The following is a 25,265-nucleotide window of genomic DNA, read 5'->3' on the forward strand; positions in this document are numbered from 1 at the left end:
CTGAGGCTCGGGCCATTGAGAGGAAAAGGAAAGGCTTGCAGCAGAAAAAAAAAAAGCAGAAGAAAACAACAACAGACCAGAGCCCACACGTTTGTAAACCAGGACAGGCCAGGCAGGCTTCAAAGTTCAAGGGGCACTTTGGACGGGGGGTGGACAACTGCAGCAACTGTGACTGGGGGGACGTGGCTGTGGACTGGGCTGGACTTGAGCTGGAACCAAGCTGTGGCACCTCAGGAGCCGCAGTCCGTCGGGCTATGATAGGTGCAGATGGTAAGGTAGGCGGCGGTAGTCGTAGTGGCGGTGGCAGTTGGGTAAGGAGGGAAGGGAGAATGAAAGGGGACCGGGACGCAAAGAAGGCAAAGGCAAAGAGGAGACGGCGAGAGATTTACCAGGATGGGGATGAGAATGAAGACGAAAACGAATCCAATCCAGTCTGTCGGCTTGTTGGTCAACACCACACACGAGGTGCGGTGGACAAAGTGCGTACGTACGCGATGGACTCGTCGAGCTTAGGTCAAGGGTAGCCAAGGAAGAAGAGGGCACGGCGACAGTGGGTGAGATGCGATACAATGCGCGATGCAATGCGGCGCCCGTGTCGCTGTGCTGGAGTCTCTTTGGTGTGTGTAGGTATTGATTGTGTGTTGTCTTGTGTGTGTGTCGTGTGTCGGTATTGGATTGCGTCCGGTGTGTGTTGTGCCGTAGCCGTAGCCACAGCCGTACTGGATTTCCGTCTTCCGTGCTGGCGTCCTGTGCTCTTCCTCAGCTTCCGCCTTGAGCTTTACTCCGCGTCCTTTTCACCGTCTCCAAGGCGGTCCGTCGGTCCTTGCTCCTGGCTCCTGGTTCCTTGCCTCTAGTCCAAATGAGAGAGAGGCTCGCCGTACGGGCGCGCACGCGAGAGGCACGCGGTGGACAAGTCAAGGTAAGGCAAGGTGAGGTAAGGGTAAGGGTAGCTGGACGCAGCCGCAGCTCGTCGCAGATGAGATGGGGTGATTGAACGGCGGCAAGGGCAAGCGGGAAATCTCGTCAAAGGCGGCGGCGGCGTATCGTGAATTGTCGTGGGAGCGGTGGGTAAAGGCGGATTGCTGCGCATGAAACGGGAGAGAGAAATCGAGAGGCACTATGGGAAATCGGTAATCTCAGTGTTGAAGAGGACTCGGTAGTCGAGCGGTCGAGGCAAGGGAACGTCGACGTCGTATCAGCTTAGTTAGCCGGTGCTGTAAAGCTGTTTCTGCTTCTGCTTCTTCTGCACTGTTTCGGGTTCGGTCGGTTTTTTGGTCTCTTTCTTTGGCCGGCCGGAGGACTCTAGCTTCTTTGGCACTTGGCAGCTGGTTGGTCTGGACTTGAAATGGTAGTAATATGAACTGTGCTATACCGCAGCGAGGTAAGGCGAGCAGGGGAAGGGAGGCAGACGCAGGCAAGCAGGGTCTGGGGTGTGAGGAGGAACAGGAGGAGAAAGATGACTACAAACGGAAAGGTATCCAGTAGATGTACAACTAAAGATATGTCAAGTTGCTGTCGGTAAGAAAAGAAAAGCCCCAAGTAATGACCTGTCCTCCGTCAATTCCGGTTCCTTGTTTCCCACTGTTATGTACGGCTATTGTTTTTCTCGCTCTCTCCAGCTTTGTTTTCCATCCTCCATGGCAGATGTGTACTATGTTATGTAGCCCTGCCGACTGTGGCTGCCCGTGACGGAAACATCAGCAAGAATGATGGCCTCTTGGCGGTTACAAATTAGCGACACTAGGTAAGGTAGTTATTGTACCTTCCATGTGTGTAAGGTCGGGTGCCTTCAAGAGTCACGCCTGCTGAACCAAACTACTGGTTGGTATATCATGCGCTCCAATGTCCGCCGGTATTCGTACGATCCAGCGCCGTTCTTGCCAACCCATGTCACTGAATTCGTGAGCCAGGATAACCTGTCCTTGGGAACTGAGAACTGAGGTAGGATTTGCTCAGCATTTCGGGATGGAGAATGGGGCGCGGAGGGGTAGTATTTGGACCTGGGTCTAGAATCTCGGGGCTTCTTGGGGCGCCGGGATCCTTTGTTCGCTCTGGATCTTATCACGAGTCTTATTTCCTTGTGGCATTGAAACCTGGAATCATCAACGACATCCCTTCGTAATTATCTGAGATGATCCGGCTCAGGAAACGATGTAATCGAGTCTGGACTATGTGTGAAGCAAACTAATTCAATAAGAGCTGGGAGATTGTTTTCTATGCTTCCAACTCCCTCGTTCACTAATCTTTGTCATATTATTTTTCCTTTGCCGGACCTTCATCTGCAAGTCGCATCCACAGGTGCCTCCAGACCTCCAGAATCCCAGGTCCCGAGGTCTTGCTGATCCGTAAACCCACTTTGCCCTGTGTCTCCACCTTTTGCGCCAAGTCCTTCGTCTCATCCAGTTAAATCTGCAGCTGGGGTGGGTCGACCACACTGATATTGTGGACCCCACCCTCTCTCGCGCCCAACCTATGCGAAAGGAATCGACTCCGGGCGAATAATAATTAGCGGCGCACCAGAAAACCAAAGCAACACCAGAACACAACGGAACGAACGACTCGATGCCTACGCCAACAAACTGTATTCCAATATGATGCATACGCACACCGACAGGCTAACGACACTGAGCGCCTTGGTGTAGGAACGCCGGCATCTCCCTCGTGGCTCTGCTCGGCCATATGTCATAACCTGTTCATCGTGCGTCCGCTCTGTCCCAAGCCACTGGACTGGGTATTGGTAGGGACGATAAAGGGCTGACTTGCAAGAAATAGACCAGCAAACACCCAAGCACACCGCAGATACCATGCTTCAAAATGCTCGCAAATCTCGGGTCCCGATACGCTAATCTCCTCCAAGTAGACTGGATAGGGTGGTGGTCATCCGTCTGGTGCGGCCAAGCCCGCCCCAGCTCGTCAACTCTTCATGCGTCGCGTCGATGCGCTCGGCAACAAAGACCCCTGCCCACCAAGCATATCCTCCGTCTTCGTCTTGGTTTGCTTACGAGAACTGACACGGAGGTGCGTGTAGTGAACCCTTACTACATGACCAAGAAGCGAGAAGCGAGAAAAGGACGAGGGAAGCAGATCGCTGGGATTTTTTGGGGTGCCGTCCGAAACGTGGGGAATGGAAGGGAAGGAACTCTTTCAAGCTTCGAGCAAACATGGGATTTGACCAGGGGACGGGATGGGAGAAAGCCATCATGCTTTCGTGCTCCACGCTCCACACACCAGACAGAGCTACGGGATCGATTGTCACCCTTGGTCCTGATGATCGCTTCCTTGCTTGGTAATAAGCGGACGATGGATGAGGCGGGTTTTGGGGGTGTACCGAGACTGCACTTCGAGAACCACCTGCGCCCTCCACTCGAATGCGCGCTGCGAATATCGCGGTCGCACACGGATACATACAGATGGAAATCTGTAGGAAACACAGCAACAGCAACGATTCCCCTCCTGCGAATGGTTACGTTGCACCGGGGCACATAAGGTTCCGTCTCTTGAGACAGTGACAGACGCAAGACGACATTGCATGTCAGTGAGCGACGGGGAAAGACTGCCCATGACTGCATAGGTATCTATACCTGCACCGAGAGAGAGCCACGGGATGCCACCTGATGTCGATTTGACTCGGCCTTTGCATGCAACGGTTCGCAATCCCCGGCGTGTCTCTCTTCCCATATACGGGAATGCATGCCTTTTTTTAGTCATCTACAGACGGAACGGGACAGCTGTGACAGAACAGAAAAGCAACAACTGCGTCTCGCTCGCATGGACTGGCGGCCATGTTGCTGCCTTTTCGCCTCGGCGCGCGCCGCGATGCATGTCCGTTTTTTCTGTTGAGAAGCAACAAGAGGAACTTTTGAGATGAGCCAAGGTTTGTTCTATCGTCGGTCTCGGCATGAGAATGCGTCTTCTGCTGTGTGCCGTTGGATGACTCCATGTTGTTTGGTGGAGATGGTATCACGACGGCGAGACACTCGATACGTCACATAATTCCTGCAGCAAACAAGCACCCTCTACCCTCTATTCCGACGTGGAGTTGTGGCAATAGCTGACAGTAGTCTAGTGAGGTACGAAAAGTCCTCATTCCATGAACTCAAACCAAAAAGAACACACGGTAATTAGGTCATCAGCAACGGCTCCGGAAGCAAATCATGTCGCAAATGTGAGTGCAATGGGGATTGATTTTTCTGGGATTTCTGTGGATGGAAGGGGAAAATGGAAAAGAGGAAAAAAAAAAGGAAAGGCCACGAGCATTTCCATTTTCCATTTTCCATAGCCAGACCCCACCATCACCAAGAGGGGAGATCTCGAAATCTCAGCAGGGGGTGACCCCAGCCAGACCTTGTGCTCTTTCCTCCCCTGTCGGTCTCAAACTGGCGCGGTCCAGACCGTGGTCGGCCCCTCCCCGAGCTCGCCGATCGATGATCGTCACCTGCCAGTTAATCATCGACAAGCTGCCCTGGTCTCACTGGTCCCTTTCCGGTCCAGCCTGTCACTCTTTCGCTGGCTGATGTTGCTGTTCAGGGCATGTTGATGTTGCTGTCGCTGCCGTGGTCGCTACCTCCTCAATCAATCACTGGCACTTGCTGATTCTTTCTTCGCAGATAGCGCCCTTTCAACACAATTGCCATGACAAGCCAAAATCGACTTTTCGACACCAGCGAGCAATGAATCCGTCTCTACAGCTGATCCAGAAGACGCCTGGTCAGCACCAAAGCTCATGTCTCGTCGCTTTCAGTCAAGATTGTCAGTCGAGTACAGAGTACCTCCGTCACTAAAGGCCCGTACACCACAATGTGCCGGCTGTTGCGGACAGGCTACATGACCGTCATGTTTCCCCTACACGCCTGATCAACACAAAAAGCATACCATTTCTCCCCCGGACCCTTACTACGACTCATCTCGCCTGCTGCGTCCCAAGGCAGAGGAACACTGTTGGAAATCATCGACTATCATCAGACGATGGCGGTGGGGGCAGCACGCCGTCTGCCGCTGCCGCTGCCCGGCCTCGTGCGGACCGACCGCCACCAAGACCACCACCTCAAGTCAGTCAAGCACCTGAACAAGCGGATGTCCCGGGACTTGATCAACCGGGCGGAACCCAGCCTTCCTGGCGCCGTTTGCCTCTAAAACACACATATTTACGGTTGCATGCTCTCCGCCGAGACCTTTAAGTTCAGCATCTCTTGGACGGAGGGGGTGCTTCGGGGCGCAGAGAGACCGCGCAATCCCGTCTTCTCAAAAGGGCGACCGATTTGCGCGAGCCTTTGAATCTTCGAATGCCACCAGCTCGCGCCAAGAGTAACGTCAACGTCAGACTCAGACAGCCCCCAAAGTCTCACTTCGGAGCCGGGGAGTCTCGAGAGCGAGAGAGAGAGCAGATCCAACCGCAAACCAGCCAGCCTCGATGTCTGCGGAGGGATGGAACGCATTCCTCACCCGCGAAATCGTCTCCGCGGGAGTGCGCGCGCACTCTCGCGCCTTTAGCCCCGATGAGACTAGCCGACTGGACAGCCGAGCAGCATCCCATTTCTCTCAATGGACTTACAGCTGCAAGAACACCGGACTGGTGAGCGCCTCAACCGTCTCACATGCCGTACCGGCGTGTGCTCCGGACCTTAGCGCCAACCAGCGGACGCCACGGCCTGCCGGGTTTTCTCATCGGACGAGGTGCCCCGGTCTCGTTTGGCGAGATACAAAGCTACAAACACTCAATCCGCATATCCTTTCTTCGCACATTCTATCTGGGGCGGAGCGTTGCACACGATCCCACAGACTAAAAGCCGTCGGCACGTTATCAATCACGCAAGATCCAAGGGTCGAAGCTCCTGCCTTCTCACCGATCTCGCCAGGGGCGTGACGCACCCAGCGGGTTTTATGCCTTGAGCAGGGCCTACGCAGTGCCAGTGTTGTGCGTCACAATTGCGAGTTACTATTAATCAGCCCTATCTCGTTTAATAGAACGGCTTTTCCCCATCTCCGATACTGATGACGCAAGGAGAAACTACCCAAGTGGCCCATCGCCGGAATTCTTAGCCGAGATTTACGAGCAACGCATAACATTCCAGTCTCTTTCTTCACTGAGGAGTGGGTTTGCGGTCGCGAGGAGCCTTGTCTCATCTCGATTCTCCCTCTTTTCCACACATGGGAATCCAATTTCCGCTTCGACCAATACGCCATCTCGGAGGTGGCCGAGCATTCGCAGAATGTGTCGGACGTGCGAATCTGAACACACGGCTGAGCTCTTCTTCGGTTTCGGCTCGAGATATGTCGTCCTCTTGCGGCTGTGGCAGATATTCTCGCAACCATTGCTTCGCCGATGGTGGGAGGTTGAGCCACCCTCATGGTTGGTTCGTCTGATTATCCTGTCAGGTTGGCAGTCAGCCGTTTATACCAAGAATAGTGTTCACCCGATGCCACTCAACCAAGGCAGAGTACATGCACCCAGTCAGACTGCAACGTGCAGCGCAGGTCAAGCTCATCCGAGGCGATTGTCAGACTGGCACTCTCGTGGAACTTTTCCATGCCCTTGCCTCTATTAATATCTTGGTCGGTCATCTTTGGAGTACCGGTCGATCGGGTCGTCGCTCACATAAGCCAACGACGCGTCGCCGGACACCTTACCTCGTCGGATGCCGCTAGTAAAGCTTGCGTATCTTGACAGATGTCAGCTAGAAACAAGCATGGTGTGTTTCGGTATGCGAAGTCCGTGGTAACTCCTCGTCCGGACGCTGGTTGTTCCCGTCCGTGGCTACCGTTCCGGTAAGCTGGTCGTCAACCGCCGGCCCGCTCATCAGATCCATAATATCGCGAGACACTTCACAGCAAGCGCCGACTTGGAAGTATGATGTGCAGGCGGAACCAACACTATCACGTTGACGTTAGTAGTTCCAGGGAACAGTAACGGTCATCACGGCGCCTAGAGACAGACGATCACGCCGCTGAATGCCGAATATCCTGCTGTGTCTTCAGTCGCATCGCACCAGCATCGCACGGAAAGCTGATCTTACTTTCCTCACCTCGAGCCACCTGTGTTCCTCCCTCTGCGCAAAAAACGGCCCCCAGCCATCCAGGACCCTTGTCCGGTCACCCCAGCAGGAAGACGGGCGGGTATTGTGCGCACCGTTGCGATCCGCCGTCGCTATTGGCTGATCTGGCCGGGGGCCGACCAATCGACGGCCCCTCTCCATCCCGGCGCTTAGCATCTCTGCCCGCCTCCGCTCCTCATTGGGCACCGCCGCTGTGATTGTCATCCACGGCACATGCAGTAACCGTCCAATGCCGCGCGACCCCAAGCTGACCCGGCCACCGACCGACCTTTGCTTGCTTGCTCGCCCCCCCTCTCAACTGCTGAATGCTGCATTGTGAATGGGCATGTCACCTTCCAACCGGTGTGAAATCTGCAAGAGGGTGAGAGATGGCCCTTAAACTGCGCGCCCTGCCCCGAACCGGGCTCGGCGGCTCTTTCTCTGCTCTCCTCCTTTCCCCTCTTTGAACGACGATATACGAACGAACACGATCAAGGCGCATTTGCTTGCTTGCTTGAATTGACTTTGGGTTTCCGAGTCGAGTGCTGGTACTTGACCGATGTGAAATCCCTCCCATTGTTTGCTTCGGCGACAACTGTGCCTCGGACAAAGAGCGACAAGAATAGCAACCGTCACAACGAGGAAGTGAAGGAGTAGGACAAGCCTAATCTGGGGTCGACAACAGACGAACTCGCCCTCCGTTTCAGTTCGGACGGGCGCGACTGCAGACTTTCGGGTTATTTCGACTACGTCGGAAAGGGGGAAGAAAGAAAAGGCGACCAAAATGGCATACAAGATTTTGCACAGGAAATGGCTTCTCAGGCCGTGGATGTGGGCGATATTCCCCCTCGAACTAGCGGGTCTCGTCCCAATCCTCGTCCTCTTCGGCATCGCCCAGCCAGACCTGTACAGGACCAAGATGTGGGAGATCGGACACGCCTACGGCTTCAACTCGAACCCCAAAATGATCCTCTACGCATACGCAAACTATGAGCCGCTACCCAAGGTCCCGCTCGTGTGGACGCGAACGTGAGTTCATCTCTCAGGATGATCAATGTCAAAAAAAGAAATGGTTAGCTAACATCCACGGACACACAGACTCACCGACTTCAACGTCGCCCTCTCCGTGATCACCCTCTTCCTCCTCCTCACCAAGCTCGTCTTCTTCATCATGAAGTTCTGGTTCCCCCTCCTCGCCGTCTTCATCAACGTCGCCATGGTCGCCATGTACACCGTCTCCGTCTACGGCCAGATGGGGCCCGACCACGCCGACCCCCGCCACCCCTCCAACGTCGCCTGGTACATCTCCAAGTCGTGCGACCTCGCCACCCCCTTCAAGGCCAAGAAGTCCTGCCTGCTCGCCAAGGGCACCTTCGCCGTCACCGTCTACATGCTCTTCCTCTTCCTCGTCAGCCTGGGCATCGCCGTCTACACGTGCCTGCCCAACAAGTGGGACAAGGTCGACGGCGACGGCGACGACGAGGAGGCCGCGGGGCCGACGGGCAGCGACGGCAGCTCGCCCGTCGACCCGAAGGAGGCGCGCGAGTGGGAGATGAGGGATATGATGAAGGGGCCCCCGACGCCCCGGGTCGTGCCATATACGCCGCGGACGATGGCGTTTCACACGCTCGATCGGAGGTTGCCCCTGAGGCAGCAGTACGGTTGAGGTAGTGCGATATGGATGATACCTTTCGTTCTTTATGTCAGAGGGAGGCGCCGGCGTGATGTTTTACCCTTTCCTTTTCTTATTATTTACACAACACACATACATATATTTCCTAGTTGTCGAAAACGCGGCTTCGGTCTATGGCACCCAGCGCGGCGGAATTTGTCTCGCAAGAGGGACGGCATTGAAAGGGCTACGGCCTGGATGTATAGTAGCGGATGACGCATCTGCGACGAGAATACCAACCATTCCCAGTCATATCGGGAGAGTACGCTCATGTGCCGCGTTACTGGGGACGTCTGACGACCCGGATGTGAGGGGTTTGACACTGCAGGTTATTGATACCTGGAGGCTTCATTGTGTCCACCACGACAAGTTCGTAGATGGGAAGGGCGGGTATTTGAGATGTCGTTGAGTATTGGTAAGAAGACGTGGCACCGTTAGGACTTTGTGAATCGCGTGGTTTTCTTTTCCCCGGAGGAATGAACGGAGCCTATGAGTAAGTATCTATATAAATAGAGAGATATCCTCTCACCAGCCAGCCCTTTCCTCCACAGAGATACTTTTGTCTCCCGGCCGTCTCTTCATCTAATCGTGATCACAGGCAGAGAGTGTGAGGGAGGAGATGAGGATCCCGCAACGATCGTAGTCACTCTCACATCGAGCACGAGGCGTAGTGATGGTACATCTCCGTCGTCTGTCTGTGGCTGTCGTCGTCGTCTGGGAGGTATACTTCCCAGACACGCCGTGGTCGTGGTGAATTGTCAGTTTTGTCGATCGGGGCTGTTTTGATGTCATCACTGCCGGTTCCTGTGTGGAAGACAGGACTGGAGATGTCCGAGCCACCGGGAAACAGGGAGACGGAAATGCACTCATTTCTGGAAGCGAATCTGATGGCCCAGATGCATTGATTCTTTCATCTTCCGCATACTGGAACAGATTTATATGATGGCTTGCAGCATGTCTACTCTCCCCAATCTCGTCGTGGATTCTCGTTCGATATCTACGCGGGACCACCTCGATCCCATGTGCCTATCCGAGACAGGCTGTGAAGCGCCCTACCCCGATCTATATAAGCACGTTGACTGAAGCTCTGGTTTCTTCTTGGCCAGCGCGGACAATCCATCCTTTTCGATAGCGATGTCCAGAATTAAGGAGTGAGGACTTCAAGCGCTAGGCTTCGTGTCGAGTTTGCACGGTGTTCACATCGGCTGTCTGTTGCATGGATGACGAACTCAGCGCAGGGAAGAGAGTCGATTATCCGTCCCGCGTCGTCGGTCTCGGCCGTGTATTAGGCCAAGTATATACGTGCAGCAGACAGGGTGTGCGGTTGTGCTGTTGTCGAGAGATGTCTGTTCATATTTAGTATTTCCTTTCATGATGTTTTCATGATGCTGGTACTCGACAAAAGAATAGCAGTAGGAATCAGCTTCCTTGACTTTATCATATCGGTGTGGTGAGGTGGTATTTGTACAGCAGCTTCCGATATGAAATGTCTGATGGCAGGGCCGTGGGAACGCCGGTCAGGGAGCTGGTATCTAGCTGACCTTGTTTGTTCTGTTGGATATGTCGCTGGAAAAGTGGTATATAACAACAAACTGCGATTAATCTGAATTTGCCATGCATGATGAGGTCTACCACAGTGAGTGAACCAAATTCGTAGATCTGCTTTTGGCATGTTCAAGCCCTGTAGGTCCCTCATCCAGGTGTCCTATTGTGATGTTCTCCAACTTCAAATCAGTCGTGGTGAAATGTCGTTCAACATTGCTGTCGTCTGCTAGGTATACTGAACGAATAAGTAAATGCCTCTAGTTGAGCAGGCTGATACCGCCACTGTGCTGCCTTGAGGACCAACCCAACATAACGGATGTTCATTCCGGTACTTGCAAAGTCGGCTCGCTCTGGCTTCGACTGCACAGAAACCGAGTCTGGGGCACTATGCAAAATGATTCTCCTTTCGGTGAATGGAATTGAAATAACGATATTGTCGCCGTGAAATGTAATGGCTTCTTGTATCTCCTTCATGCGTGAGAATACGAAGCCTATGCAGTTTGTTTGTTGGCAGCCACCCCACCTTTTTACCTAAAAGGAGACCGATGTTGCCAGTCAGGAGACTCGTAACTCTATTCAGATATTCAAGTTATGCTATTACCTACGTTCAACACATTCCACCCAAACCTCTAGCTATCATGATATGACCAGTCGTGGGAGCCTTCAGCAGATGCAGTACTTTTACTTAAGAGTTTGCGCGCAACATCGAAGCGTGACCCTTTCAGGTCCTTTCGGTTCAGGCGACAGACAAGGTCTTCTCGAAACGTACCGTGAGGAATAGGCAAATCCACATCCGCGCCTCCTTCTTCGAACATCTTTGCTATATCCATCCATTTAGGTTCGAGTGTCCAGTTTTCATAGGCACCCAGTACTAAGTGATATGGCGTGAGATAATCTCTGTTCCGAGCGTTGATGGTCGTCCTGACGCTCCTGTGGCGAAGCAGGCCTTCGAGTCGATCCCATACCTCTTGAAGTACCATTGCATGGAGAACTGTGTTGCCGTTGTTATCCCGGATGTCCATGCAAGCGCCATTGTCGAGGAGCAAGTTCAGCTTGGTGGTCGGATACCAAAGCACCGTGCGGCCCTGCATATCTCGAGAGTTCAGGTTGGCGCCATGAATCAAGTCTTGCAGCAAGAAATCGTTCACGCTGAGAACATGCGAGTCTCCCTTGTTTCCCAGAAAGCATCGTAGAGCAAAGCTTTTCGAGTACCATTGGAGGTCGTTGATGCCAAAACCGTATTCGCTGAGTGACTTGCCTCCGCGTTTGAGAAATCCAAAGACTCGCGACAGGCTTTGCTCCGGCTGTGGGCGCAACCACCATTTCATAGGTACACCCTCATCGAAGATATGCTGTGGCTCAATGGACTCAAGTTCCATCCAATTGATCAGAGCCTCTAAGCATGTGGAGGCTTTTGGCCTGCCGATCCTCCGTCCTGGCTTGGTGTTGAGGCACTCTAGGGAGTTATGAAGGAGCTCCTTGAGTAGTTCCAACCCCCCATACGTTTCCTCGAAGAAGCTGTCTCTTGGAAGCATCGAAAGCAGACACTCTAGCTTGTATATATCTCCATGACGAGTTGATTCAGTCAGAAGAGTCTTCGCCATGTGAAGCCGAACCTGAAATTCCGTTCTCTTCAAAATGGAAGTAATAAAGTTGAACCAAAACAGACTGCCGTCATCGCAAGTCAACTTCGAAAGTTTCTCTGCTATGATCCCTGGACTTTCGTGGACCACGCCCGACTTCTCATACTGAGGCACACTTTCGAACTCCCTTTGTGCTTCTTCGGGAGTAAGCAACCCTGAAGAAGGATCGACGACGAATTTGTCAATCGGGGTTTTCATGGGGCCTGAGAAAACAACCTGGCCTACCACCATGCTTTCGCACTGGTAGCACACAGTATGGCTGATGATGCAATCAGAGCAGAATATGTGCTTGCATGGAAGAACTCTAAAGAGAATTAGAACAATCACCTACGGAACAATTTTCGAGCTTCTATAACTGGCGAGACTTACGCTATGTTGCAAAGATTTATCTTGCATTGAGGACACGTAACAATCCGACGCTGAGTTCGGACGCTGTCCGACGAAGTGATATCTGTAGTGCCGATGGATTTCAAATCGGACATCCCACTGGTTTCCAACTGATAGGTGCCTCCTTGTATGAGTGGTACTTGTAATGTGAGTTGCTTCTTCTGGTATTCCATAGACGAAACAGGAGTCCATGTCGACATGCCAGTCACTGATGTGAAAGCAGCAGCGCTCAAAAGCTGGAAGTTGACTATACAGCTGTTCTTCCAGTCCCACTGTGCAGCGCTTTCATGGAACTGCTGTCGAAGACCTGATCCTGCCCCAAAACCCATGTCCCAATGCGTTGAGGTCATGTTGTACTCGGCGTTGACGTGTGACAACCTGAAATAACACCGCCGCATTTCGCAAGTTATTCGCGGCTCGTCTTCTGTGAAGCTGAGATCAGAAAGAACTCGCCAAAGAGGGTAGTTGCGTGTAGCGTCTACGTTCTGAAACCTCGACTCAGAACGTAATGCAAATGACCATGTGGTATTGTCTGAATCCCCGGAGCATGCTATTTCTTTGCAGCTGCTGAGGTTGCATTTGATTCCAAGATCGTGAAGACATTGCGAGACGATGAACCCGAGATTGAAAAATGGAGAACATGTGATACTCTGTTCAAATATGCAGCTTTGGTGCACTTGATCACCAAATGCGCTTTGCCATTTCATGCTGAACGTAAAATGCACTACCAACGAACGGACAGGGAGAAGGCGGATACTGGAGGTTTCATCTCGATTTCCGTTCATCTGCAGCAAGTCACTGACAGTTGTAGCTCGGTATTTTTCATTGTCGTTCATTGGATAGAACATTGGATAAGACTTTTGGTGGGCTTGCCATTCATCACAATGTCTCAGAGAGAGCCAAAGCTCTCCTGGCGGCTCGACATGCTGGCCGCAATCCGACATGAAAATAGTAGCGCCGTTTTCGAACCCAAGAATCGAGGAAGTGTCGGTGCTCTTCAATAAGAACTCTTCCGAGCAAGTTTCATGACGGCGGAACGTGACGTGGTCCCAGAGTCTTGATGCAATTTGTAGTTGAATCCCACCGACGTCCTCCTTCCCCGTGATCTGCTTTTCGGCGGAGTATCCCCAGCCGAGGGGCATGGGAACAAATTGCTTGACTTTGTCATCTGTGTACTTATAGCCGTCTAGTCTCCTTTGTTGAGGACATATGACGTAGTCTTGCTCATTAGTGACCAGTTCATGTGCCGTCTTCCCTGAGATGCAGTTGACGGACCCAGCAAAGACCTTGACAGCAAAGTGATCCATGTCTTGGACCGACATCGTTTCCCGTCGGCCTTCCAATTGGAAGGAAATAGCCATGGCTTCTCGCTGAAACATGGGGAAGAAGGACCCTCCTTTTGCGTTCATTTCTTCAGGGAGCCTTTCTTTGTAGTCTTCGACGTTGAAGAGTGGAAACGGACCCAGGAACTCAGAGGCGCCGCTAAGTGTTCCTGGAGAATATCGACTTAAGTGCAACGTATTCTCGGGTAGCCGAAGGGTTCTCTGGAACGTAATGTTGGCGCAATGTTGCGAGTTCAACGGATTGCGCACAATGACATGAGATTTATTTCTCTCAACGACGGGAAGTTTTGAGGCTGTTGGATTCAACATTGCATGTAGATATTCGTTGTAGAAGTCGATTAATCTCTCCATGCGATTGATTCTCAGCCCAATTTTCGCATCGTAGGAGCTCGGTCCGTCCGTGACAATGACAAGCAAGGTATTATGAGGAATGAATGGAGGAACTCTGGCGTCGTTGTCCCTGATTTTGAACCCGCAGATTTGATCATGGCCTTGAGCATCGTCAGAGAGGTGACTTCGGCTTTCCAGGGGCTCTTTCTCGAGTTGATGGATGATATCATACAGTGGTGTATCCCTGGTTGCGGTGATCTTCGTTGTCCCCTTTTGTCCGATTCCCTCAATGATGAGCTCAACATCTAGGTCCTTATTTGGCGTGAATGAGGAACCAGGACTAACGAGTCCACTCTGGGATGAGCTATCGCGTGTCGCTGTCGACTGAGAGGGTTGATCTTGGTCTGGATCCGTCCAAGTTGAAAGCCAATCCCCGAATGATGGATAGGTATGCACAATGGACGGGCTTTCCGGTTTGCTGACATTGTGGTCTGTTTCTGCTGAAGAAAGCCCGCGTCTAATTTGTTTGTTTGCGTTCCGTTCCTGGTCAAAGCTGATTCGCAGCTCTTCGATCGAACGGAATACCATCTGCAGCATTGTATGCTGACTCTCGCCGGAGCAGTTCCTGTCAGAGATAGTCAGAGATCATCCATGATGGCAGGAGAACTAAGCCAAGTTGATGGCTCGTGACAACAGAAGAAGTCCTTGGAGCGTGTGGTAGACTTACTGCATAGCGACTAGAAGCGTTATCTTCTGATCTTTCAGAGATGACTGCAACCTTTCTATGTCCCGCAAGACCTCCGGCCGTGACAGCTTCCCGCGCATGCTCTTCAGCAGAGGCCCCTTCACTTCAAGCTTTCGAAGCTGCCTCTCGATATCCCGCAAGGTTCGGGTACACGCCTCGACGGCATGCTTCAAGACTTCTTCCTCGGGACCATCAAAGCTTTGGCTTCTGAGGCTCGCGTCTATACGATCAAGCGAGCGGTCCAATTTGTCAACGTGGTCTTGGATGGAAGCGGCAGCCTTCTCCGTGTATCGATCGGACATCGTTTTTGCCAGCTTCGCAATCGTCCCGGCCAGGCTTACGAGGCCAGCCACGCTGGCAGCGACGGATAGGGGATCCGCCATAGCTGGATGGTTGGATGCGGGGATCAGGGTACGTTGTCGTGTTGAACAACGGGGTGCACCGTATTCATACTCACCATCGAAGTGGTTGGGCAGAACAGGCTGACAGTAAGGCTCTCTCTGCCCGCGGCTCTGTAACAGACCAAGCTAAGGCATTTGGAGGTGGTGAGGCACCTATGTAGGGGCGTATTCCGGAAGTCTGAGAGTACGTACATCGGAAAAAGCCTGGTGAGAGCTTCAAGCCAGTAATCATGCGTCACTCCTGTTTTGCTTATTTCTGTTGTTGACCTATCGTAGCTGTGCAAACCCTCCGCCTTCAGCTTTGCCACTCACCGGCCTTGCGATCGATTCGCCAGCCCGCAAATTGGGCAGCAACAGCAGCAAGCCTCACAAGACTTGTGTGTTCAGATACGAAGTACAATACGACCCCTGAATAATTGTTACACCCTCTACCTCAATCTTGCAGCAGAAAAAGCAGCCCACCTAAAGAATAAGCTAGAACGCAATTTGCTATTTACTATAATACCCGATCCTATCTAATGCACTTATAAGGTCAAAGTCACGCGCTCACAATCATTTGAGGGCTGTATTGTAGTCATTATGGAGTCCAACGACTAGTTTCAGAATATCAAGAATATGGATGGAGCGTTTTCCCCGTGAGAATGAGCAACTTACGGACCTTACCTTGATTTGATTAGATTCGTGGAGATTGTCGAAATGTTGTCAAAATCAGCACTTCGAATCTTAGATCTTTCGAACTCATCCAAAGGCGCAGTGCAGTGGTGTAAGGCGCAGCCAGAGGGTCTCAAACCCCTTCTCATCGCCACATTTTGGTATCGCCAAACCACCAAAATCAACACAAAAGTCACACAAGTATCACTTATTAACCACAAGAAAAGCCCAACGGAGTCTTACAGCACGTTTTCCATCTTCGCTGGACCAAAGATGTACATATTCAGGCGAACCGATGCAGTCGCGCAGTTAGTGCGCCGCGGTGGATCCCCTCCGCCCAGCCCTGGTTGGCGAGGGCTTCATGGCATCTCCACCACCCTGAAAACCTCAACAACCTCAGGAAGGGTGGCCGAGTTGGTTATGGCGCCAGGTTAAGGTCAGCTTAACATCTGTTTCCTGGTGGGGCAACCCGCGCGAGTTCGAGTCTCGTCCCTTTCATGATTTCATTTTTGCTGTTTCCATGAAGCTGCGAAGACTTATTTTTGGTTCCTTTTCGTGGGGCGGAGGCACTGGAGACGATTTTAGGTCATAATTGTAGGAATTCCAGGTCTAACTCTGAAAGGCAAATGTGCTCGAACGCCAGACGCGGCGCCTAAGCATCAGGGTGTTGGTGGGAGGGGATATATATGTACAAGAGAATGATGCCAGCGAAAAAAGTCTGTCATTCCATATTCCTACAGCCATGGCTCTAGCTAGACGTTACTCGTCATGCGGCCGCAACCTACCACTCACTCACCTCACCAGCCTTGGGGGGCTGCATCCTGACGATCTTATCGCAGTTGAGGAGGCAAAGAGGGTCAAGGGCCTTCTTGATCTGTAGTCGACGTTAGAGATGTTCCCTTCGTTGAAAAATCGGATGAACTTACCTGTCTCATGGTATCAACCGTCGTCTCGCCCAGCTCGTGGGGGAGGTAGTCTCTCTTGACGAGACCGACGCCGTGCTCGCCCGTGACGGTACCCTCCATCTCGACTGCCCTCTTGACCATGTTGTGGACAAAAGTCTCGGCCCTCTTTCGCTCCTGGTCGTTGTAGAGCAAGATCGCTGCGCAGATTAGCAAGGCAGCCCAAACACTCATCCTGAACATCAAAACTCACTGTGGAAGTTTCCGTCACCGACGTGGCCGACAATCGTGCCAAACAGTCCGGTCTTGGACAATGCCTCCTTCGTCTCCTCAATAATGTCCGGCAGCCTGCTCATCGGCACCGCGACGTCTCCAGTCCAGACGTGGTCGCCCTCGCGCTTGACGGCCATGGTGCTCCACAGCGCCTCCTTTCTCGCGCTCCACAGCTCGTGCTGCTCCTCCTCGTTCTTAGCAAAGTCGAACGTCTTGCTGCCCGCCGCCGCCGCGAGCTGCTTGACGAGCGCGATCTGCTCCTTGACGCCGTTCGGCGTACCAGCAAACTTGAAAAACAGAGTCGGCGCCTCTGCCCACGCCTTGCTCGTCATGCCGGCCTTGTTGATGCATTGCATCTGCAAGTCGTCGAGGATCTCCACCGCCGCAACGGGAACGCCGGCAGCCACGACCTTGGACACGCAGGCCGCAGCGTCGCGGATGGTGGGGAAGGATGTCACTGCGACCGAAGTCGAGGCAGGCTTTGTCGTGACCTTGAGCGTGGCCTCGGTGACCAGGCCCAGAGTGCCCTCGGAGCCGATGAAAAGCTTGGTGAGGTCGTAACCGGCGGAGCTCTTGCGCGGGCGCTGCCTCGTCTTGATGACGGTGCCGTCGGCCAGCACGACAGTCAGACTAAGAACCCACTCGCGCATGGTGCCGTAGCGGTAGGCGTTGGTCCCGCTGCAGCCGGTGCCGATCATGCCGCCAATCATGGCTCCCGGGCCCGGGTCCGGCGGGAAGAAGAGGTTCGACTGCGCGAGCTGGTCGTTGAGCGACTCCCAGCCGACGGCGGGCTGTACGACAACGTCAAGGTCCTCCTCGTGCAGCTTGAGGACCTTGTTCATGCGGCCAAAGTCGATGGAGATGCCGCCGCGGGTGGGGGTGAAGTGGCCCTCGAGACTGGTGCCGCCGCTGTAGCCGACGACGGGGATGCGCCTCTGGTGGCAGATGCGCATGATCTGCGAGACCTCATCCGTGGTGCTGGGGAACACGACACAGAACGGCCTCTCGTTAGGACCGGCGGAGTGCGACGACCACTCGGAGCTGGCGTGGTGCTCGATGTCGGTACTCGTAGTGCTGACATTCTCCTTGCCGACGACGCTGACGAAGTCGGCCCATGCAGCCTCGAGGTTCTCCTTGTTAAGTTTGTGCACCGGCGCGATCGTCTTGTGCAGCGGGAGGGTCGACTCTTCTTCGGGGCTTGACGGGACGAGGGTGCCGAGGTAATACGAGAGACCAATGGATGTGAGTAGTACTGCCAGTGAAGACGTATCAGCTACCGTTCGACGACCACATGCAGCCAGAACCAGAAAGCCACAGAACACGTGGATACTCACCAAAGGTGAAGGCGTAGTTCCTGCCACCAGACGTCTTTTCGCGCTCAAGAGCGAACCTTTCGCGTTCTGCACGCTCGCGCGCCAATCTTTGGGTGATGCTGCCGACGACCTGGCCCTGGAATGTTCGACCTGTCCTTTCTTCGTTCGATCTGTCGGGTTTGCTCGACATGTGCCGGGAGGTGAGGGCGAGGCATTGTCTGCGCGGGGCCGAGTTCGCGGCTCTGAGGCCCTGCAGAGCTGCCTGGGGAGCTCGAGCTCTGATATGCGCCATTGCGCTGGGCTGTTGGAGTCGGAGGTTACGGGTGGTATCGGTGTGTGATTCGAATAGGATTTTCGTCAATTGAGGAGATATATATGCGAGGTACGTGCCATCCGGGTTCAGAGGTCTAGGGTCCAGGTGTGAGGGGGAAGGGTTCACGATGCCCTTGGGTGTGTTGGAGATTATTTGTAGGTGGTGGAGTCGCAGCCGTCTTAGATCTTTTGGAGCTTGGATTGCGAAATGGAATCCATGTCAAAGCCTGCAGCAACGGGCAGTCAGGACCCCCCGCCCCTGCCAGGCTTATCGGAGATAAGGATTGGCCGGCCCGGAAGCGGGGAAGCCACGGTCGGGTGCACCGCGACCGGCGCAACTCCACATTTTGCCGTGGCTTCCACCTTTTCCTTCCGCCCGCCTTCTAAACCCGAGGTGAGGTCGACAAATTGGAGGACATCCAGGGCGCCACTATGCACACATCGAAAGAGAAGGCGAGAGGCATTGACTTTTGCTCATGCAGTAGCGCATGGAATTCGTTATCGTCAACTACCCCGCGTTTTCCCGGGAGCCTTTCCCCCAGAAACCGGCATGAGGCTCGCGTGAGCATATTCTAGACCCGTCGAGCGCGTTATAATTATCGTTACATTACCAAATATCTCTTGATTCGTGCTTCCCAGAAAGCCTTCATTCGGAACACCCGTCAAGCAGTCTTCCACCCCGGAACGAGCTGGACGTTGAAAACCGGCGTCGCACCCTGCAGATGCGCCAAGTACGCAGCCAGCTCCGGGTCCTGGTCGATCTGCAAAGGCATCTCCCCGCCCTTGCCGTCCTTGATCACACCCTCGACCCTTAGACAGAGGGCACCTGGGAACTTGCTGGCTGCCACATGCCGTAGCTCCTGCATCGAGTGCGAGCCCAGCGTCGCGATCCAGAGGTTGGCGTTCACCACGAACGTTGACGATGGGTGGAGGCGGAGGTAGATGGCCACGACGGCCGTGGGTGCTGGCGGCGGCGGTGCGTGGTAGATGGGCTGCGAGGCCGTGAACTGCTGCGCGTACTGCTGGCTCACGAAGGCCGCTTGGGCGTTGGCGGACATCAGGAGGGAGGACCCGAGGTGGGAGTCGAGTCCCATGTTGGTCTGGCCGAGGAGGGCGTTTGAGAGGATGCGCGCGGCAGAGTGGCCGAGGTGGTCGGGGGCTTGGGATTGCATGGGCACTGGGATGAGCATCTGCGTCTGGCTGTCCCCAGAGCTTGGGACCATGCCCAAGGACGAGACCTGGCCGGCGTTGCCATATTGGTTGACCAAACCGTGGTTACCCTGGATGTCCTCAATCATTTCTGGTTGGGTAGTCGGGGCCAGCACAGTTTCTTGCTGAGGCTCAAAGCTGGTGGCAGGCTGCTTAGCTTTGACAGAGCCTCCTTTGCTCGGCTTGTCCTTCCTGGACACTTCATCCCGCAACCTCTTCATGACGTCGCGAGCGAGGACATCCAGAGCCCGCTCCTTCTCAGCATAACCGGGGGCTGCTGGCCCATGAGCAAGAACACGCTGAACAAGCGGCGAACTGTCCTGCCACCTCTCTATGAGAACACTCCACCGCTCCGGCCCGGCTTCTGATTTCGAGCCCAGCCCGGCTTCTCTTGCGATCTGTTCAAACGTAGATCGCATCTCCCTCGTCTCCTCCGGATTCACGCCGAGTATCGTCTTGATCTCCGCAAGAGTGACGCGCTTATCGAGCGTGCGCGCCCGCTTCGTAATGTCTGCACAAATGACATCAAGCGCCAGCTTCTTGGACTTGTGATCCTCCTCAGACTGGGACATGACGTCCCGGAGCTGCGGCATCTCCCTGACCAGCCGATCCTTAGCGGCTTCCCACTTGTCGGGACCGGCGATTGACTTTTTGCTGATGCCCGACTCTTCACAAATCCGTGAGAATGTGGCCCGGACTTGTCGATAGACATCGTTGGACAGGTCGAGGATAGCCTTGGCCTCGTCGAGCGTTGTCTCGGACGGGAACCGCGGCGCAACCGGCACGTCCTGCGATGTGCTCTCCCAAGCCTTCAATCTTCTCCTCTTCCGCCTATTCTTCTCGCCATCCCAGGCCGCGGCATCCTCGTCAGGCATCTCCCCAAGAATTTCAGTCATGTCATTGGCACCGCCCGCCATCTGAGCGTCGTCATTCCGCCCAGCGAAATCACTCAACGGGTCCATCCCGGGCCTCGACTCGTTCTCATTCTCCCTCATCCGCTCCCCGTTGGCAGCTTTCATGAGCCACCCGTTCATAGTCCTGACCCTCACCAGCTCCCTCTTCTTGATATCGAACCCATCCTGGTTCAGGACCGTCAACATGTCCCTCTGCGAGAGATTCCGCTCCCACAGCTCCTTGACCCGCGCGACGAGCCTCCCATTCTTGTGCGCGGGGTTCCGTTTCGAGGGGAAATCCCACTTGCGGAACTGCGTCTGAAAGGCCCGTTTGCTGTGTAATAGCGTCAGTTGAACAGTCCCCTGGTCGAATTGTCGAATTACCCCGGATTTCCTGCCTGCCAAATCCGGAAACTCGACGGTTGGTGGTTGTGGACCGGATGGTCCGGCCGGCGAGAAACGCACTCCCAAAGTGCAGAAACGCAAAGCGAACTCACCAGGGGCGAAAGTCATGATGGACTTTGAGGTACTCCATTATGTCCTCGAGGGACCTCTTCTCGTTGATGTACAGCTGGAAACATAGCTTCTCGTGCGCGTCCCAGTCATAGCCCATAGTCTTGTCGTGTCAACGGGCACATTCGTAGGCATCAATCATGAGGATGCGTCTTGGGGGTCCAGGGAAGGGGCGGCGAGAAATTGCGCAATTGGTCGGTTGAGTCAGCCGTAATTCACCGTGCCGAGGGTCTTTGGCACTGTACCGGACACTGTTTCTCTATTTTCGGTGAGCTTTCGGTGAAGCTGGCTTACCGAATTACACCCAACTGTCACTAAAGCTATTCCAAAGGCAACATCTACCAGAAATTACGACGTCGTTTGTTCAACCGAAGAAGTGCAGATCAGTAATCTATCAGATATCCATACCTCGTCGCAAGCTTGGCAGAGTTCACAACTGACGTCGACAGCAGCAGCGACACCCATGCCGGACCTCGGTATCCGGTTGTAAGCGCTGAACCCCTCCATCTCCAACTCTACCTCAACCTCTTCAGTACAGATATCAACATCACAATCCAAGGCCTCATCCTCACTCAAACTCATCTCAAGACAATCACCAAATCCAAAGTCCAAAAAATGTCAGACCTCCCAAAATCCTACGCGACCCTCCAAATCCCCCACCTCTCCCTCTCCCACCACCCCCCCTCCTCCCCCTCCCCGACCCCCGTCATCATCCTCACCCTCAACCGCCCGCACGCCCGCAACGCCTTCACCGACGAGATGGCCCACTCCCTCGCCTCCGCCTACGCCCTCCTCTCCCGCGACCCCCGCGTCAAGGCCGTCGTCCTCACCGGCTCCGACCCCGCCAACAAGACCTTCTGCGCCGGCATGGACCTCACCTCCCCCGTCCGCCTCCCGGCCGCCCGCGACGCCCACCGCGACACCGGCGGCGTCGTCTCGCTCGCCATGCACAACTGCTCCAAGCCCATCATCGCCGCCATCAACGGCTCCGCCGTCGGCGTCGGCATCACCATGACCCTGCCCGCCAGCGTGCGCGTGGTGTCCAACTCCGCCCGGATCGGGTTTGTGTTTGCGCGCCGCGGCTTCAACATGGAGGCCTGCTCGTCGTTCTACCTGCCGCGGCTGATCGGCGCCGGGCCCGCGCTGCACCTGGTCACCACGGGCGCCGTGTACCCGGCCACGGACCCGCTTCTCCGGGGGCTGTTCAGCGAGATCGTGCAGCCGGGGGAGGTTCTCCCGCGGGCGCTGGCGATCGCGGAGGACGTCGCCGCGAACACGAGCACCGTTGCCGTGAGGGTGATGCGGGATATGATTCTGCGGACGCCTGATTCTCCGGAGGAGGCGCACTTGCTTGAGAGTAAGATCTTCTTTGACTTGTTTAACGGGAAGGATAGTAAAGAGGGGATGGATAGTTTCATGCAGAAGCGGGCGCCCAAGTTCACGGGGACGATGGAGAAGGATGCGCCGAGCGCGTATCCGTGGTGGACGGAGAAAGATGTAAAGGCCAAGATATAATCATTCAATGAAATCCGGATCCATTTTGTACTAATAAAATAACGTATCGGGTTGTTGAACGCTCACACTGGTGCGTCCCATTGTTGTCGATCCTGAAACCAAGTCATTCTCTCAAGGCTGATACTTCCACCGACTCGGGTCAAAGATGACCTCGTAGATATTCCTGTTGAAAGAACCAATCGCGCAACTCAAGTCATGGAAACCCTCCAACCCGTCAACCGGGCCATCCTGCTCCAAGTCGATTTCCTCGTGCAAGTTCCAGCTTCCCGAGACCCTGCCATCGCGGGTGAAGAAGACGTCAACAGTGACTCTGCCGTCCTTGGCTGCGAACATCATGCCAACACCGAGCCTCTCGCCAGCGCGGAAAGGAGTGGTAAAGGACTTGCCGCCCCACCTGTCGTTGATGTACTTGTGCCCATCATCACCGTGGATCGCGAGACTGCCTCGGTGCCATCCGGGAAGCCTGAAGTTGGGGTACGGCAGCGCCGTGAAACCGAGAGCGACGTCGATCTCTTTGTTGCCGCTCTCACGGATCTGAACCTCGTAGTAGGCCGTGAACTTCCGCCCGGTGGCCAGTGGCGAGTGATTCCTCACGGAGTACAGGGGCGGGTAGCCGATGATGGTGCCATCAGGGGCGTTCTTCGGCGTCGAGGCTTCCCAGACGCCGGGGGCGACTTGGTTGAGGGATCCGCGGAAATCTTGAGGTTGCAACAGAGAGATACGATTCGCCTGAAGGGCTTGCAAGGCTGCGGAATCGAGGTGGATGGGCTCGACGAGAGGGTACGTCCTGACCCATTTCTCGCCCGCCTCGGCCTCCTTCTCCGTGGAGTTGTTGGCGGGCGACCGGTCCCAGCCGCTGAAGAAAGCGGGCGGCGGGGGAAACAGAGATGTGTCGGGGACGGCGACCTCCCAGTCATGCTTCGGCTTCGACTGCGACGGCGGAGGACCAGGTGGCGGCGCGGTGTAGTCCTGATGGGACGGCGGAGGGCCGGGCGGTGCTGCATAGTCGCCCTGTTGATGGGAAGGAGGCGGCCCAGCGGGCGGAGGGCCAGAAGGAGGTGCGTAGTCGCCGTGAGAGGGAGGCGGACCGGGCGGTGCAGCGTACGATTGACTAGGCGGCGGCCCCGACGGAGGTGCAAAGTCGCCATCACTCCGGCCCGGCGGCGGTCCACTCGGGGGAGCGTACGAATGACTCGGAGGCGGGCCGCTCGGAGGCGCATATGTCTCACCGGAAGCCTGACCGGGCGGGGGCCCAGCCGGAGGGGCGTACTGCTGATTGCCGCCGCTGCTCATTTTGATGTCCTGCTGGTGCTGGTGCTGTTGCTGTTGTGCGGATGGAGGACGTTGCGCTGGGCGAGGTGCAGGCGCATCATCCCTGTCGGCTTTGCTGCCGAAACACATCTTGAACGCAAAGGGAGGGCAGCCAAAGAGAGTTTTGTGGGAGATGGTCCAGATTGTTCCCGGGTTATGGATTATGCGGTGTTCGTCTCGTGTGTCGGATGCTTGCGGAAACAACACACACACACACCTACACCTGGAATGTGGTGGCGACGCCTTGACGTTGAAATAGAGCCCGAGCTTGAGCTGCAGCTTTCGAGATCTGAAACGCTGGGATTGATTGGGTTGGGTATCGCGAAGGCTCTGGGATGCCGGTGGTTGAGAAGTGCACTTTCCGCCTTGCGAGTTTGGTCGAATGATAACGATGGTGATGATGGAGATGGAAAGCGACAAATGACGTGGGCGATTGAAGTTGATATGGGCCAAGTGAAAGGTGGCTGTGTTGGGGAGGATTTCTTGGGAGTAAGCCATGGACCGAAAAGGTCCAACGATGGAAGCTGTCCGCTTCAGGCAGGAGGGTCCACTTTTGTATGCAGCTGAGCGACCCCCGCCGCAGGGCGCTGCAGCCCGGGCAGCAGCTCCCCGCAGAAAAAGAAGAAGAAGACAGCAGCACGTCACCCAACATGTTTCCTTGCATTGCCACTGGCCATTCACAATCATTCCATTGAAACGCGATGAAGACGTCGTTTTCCTTTAGTTAGGTGCCCAAATAAAACAAAACGCATGTTCGCAAGTTCTGGCACGATGGGGCGTTTCAAAACATTACCACGAAGCAAACGGTCTACCACGACCCTTTCAGTTAGGACAAAGACACCCAGCCACCGCCGCCTACCTAAAGGGTAGCCATCAAAGTCGACTACACAGCACCACCGGGCGGAACAGGGGTGGGGGAACTTGCGGCGCAGCTAAAACTTAAGCTTACCTGGTGGGCCAGGATCGTGAACGTGATCCAACACAATCAATGCCTTCACTGCAAACGCAGAATGACCTAAGATCAACCGCATAGGGACTATGGCACCTGAGTCTGTTCGACTTCGAAATCAGATATCAAATGTATGCGTCGTCAGTGCATCACATTTATCCAGTGTTCATAATCTGTCGAGAGGGTTGATGACACACAAGACGCGATAAGCCAACGTGCAGTAAGACCCCATTTTTGTTGAAAATGTATTCGGCATCAAGCGACTGGCTTTCGTCGTCCTACAACGAGAACAACGGACCTGGTCGCCATTATTTACTGCCGTCTAAC

The 25,265-nt window shown here is 54.6% G+C and overlaps 5 protein-coding genes across 5 annotated transcripts; 2 read left to right on the top strand and 3 right to left on the bottom strand.

Moving 5' to 3' along the window:
* Window positions 1–7,815: 7,815 nt before the first annotated feature.
* CkaCkLH20_12921 (uncharacterized protein) lies at window positions 7,816–8,697 on the top strand (the record flags this gene model as incomplete). Its single annotated transcript, XM_038895632.1, has 2 exons — window positions 7,816–8,060; window positions 8,130–8,697. The coding sequence occupies 2 exons, from the start codon at window positions 7,816–7,818 to the stop codon at window positions 8,695–8,697; spliced, it is 813 nt and encodes a 270-aa protein (XP_038739085.1).
* A 2,180-nt stretch (window positions 8,698–10,877) lies between these two features.
* CkaCkLH20_12922 (glycolate oxidase) lies at window positions 10,878–18,528 on the bottom strand (the record flags this gene model as incomplete). Its single annotated transcript, XM_038895633.1, has 6 exons — window positions 10,878–11,766; window positions 13,221–13,760; window positions 16,534–16,622; window positions 16,675–16,850; window positions 16,904–18,175; window positions 18,258–18,528. 6 exons carry the CDS (start codon window positions 18,526–18,528, stop codon window positions 10,878–10,880), a joined length of 3,237 nt encoding a protein of 1,078 aa, XP_038739086.1.
* Window positions 18,529–19,210: 682 nt separating this feature from the next.
* CkaCkLH20_12923 (uncharacterized protein) lies at window positions 19,211–21,263 on the bottom strand (the record flags this gene model as incomplete). The annotated part of the gene is made up of 2 exons (XM_038895634.1): window positions 19,211–20,984; window positions 21,148–21,263. 2 exons carry the CDS (start codon window positions 21,261–21,263, stop codon window positions 19,211–19,213), a joined length of 1,890 nt encoding a protein of 629 aa, XP_038739087.1.
* A 515-nt stretch (window positions 21,264–21,778) lies between these two features.
* On the top strand, window positions 21,779–22,678 carry CkaCkLH20_12924 (enoyl-CoA hydratase/isomerase; the record flags this gene model as incomplete). Its single annotated transcript, XM_038895635.1, has 1 exon — window positions 21,779–22,678. One exon carries the CDS (start codon window positions 21,779–21,781, stop codon window positions 22,676–22,678), a length of 900 nt encoding a protein of 299 aa, XP_038739088.1.
* Window positions 22,679–22,789: 111 nt separating this feature from the next.
* CkaCkLH20_12925 (putative SPRY domain-containing protein) lies at window positions 22,790–24,079 on the bottom strand (the record flags this gene model as incomplete). Its single annotated transcript, XM_038895636.1, has 1 exon — window positions 22,790–24,079. One exon carries the CDS (start codon window positions 24,077–24,079, stop codon window positions 22,790–22,792), a length of 1,290 nt encoding a protein of 429 aa, XP_038739089.1.
* Window positions 24,080–25,265: the final 1,186 nt, after the last annotated feature.

Source organism: Colletotrichum karsti, assembly GCF_011947395.1.
Source record: "Colletotrichum karsti strain CkLH20 chromosome Unknown Scaffold67, whole genome shotgun sequence".
In the NCBI taxonomy this organism is placed as follows: Eukaryota; Fungi; Ascomycota; class Sordariomycetes; order Glomerellales; family Glomerellaceae; genus Colletotrichum; species Colletotrichum karsti.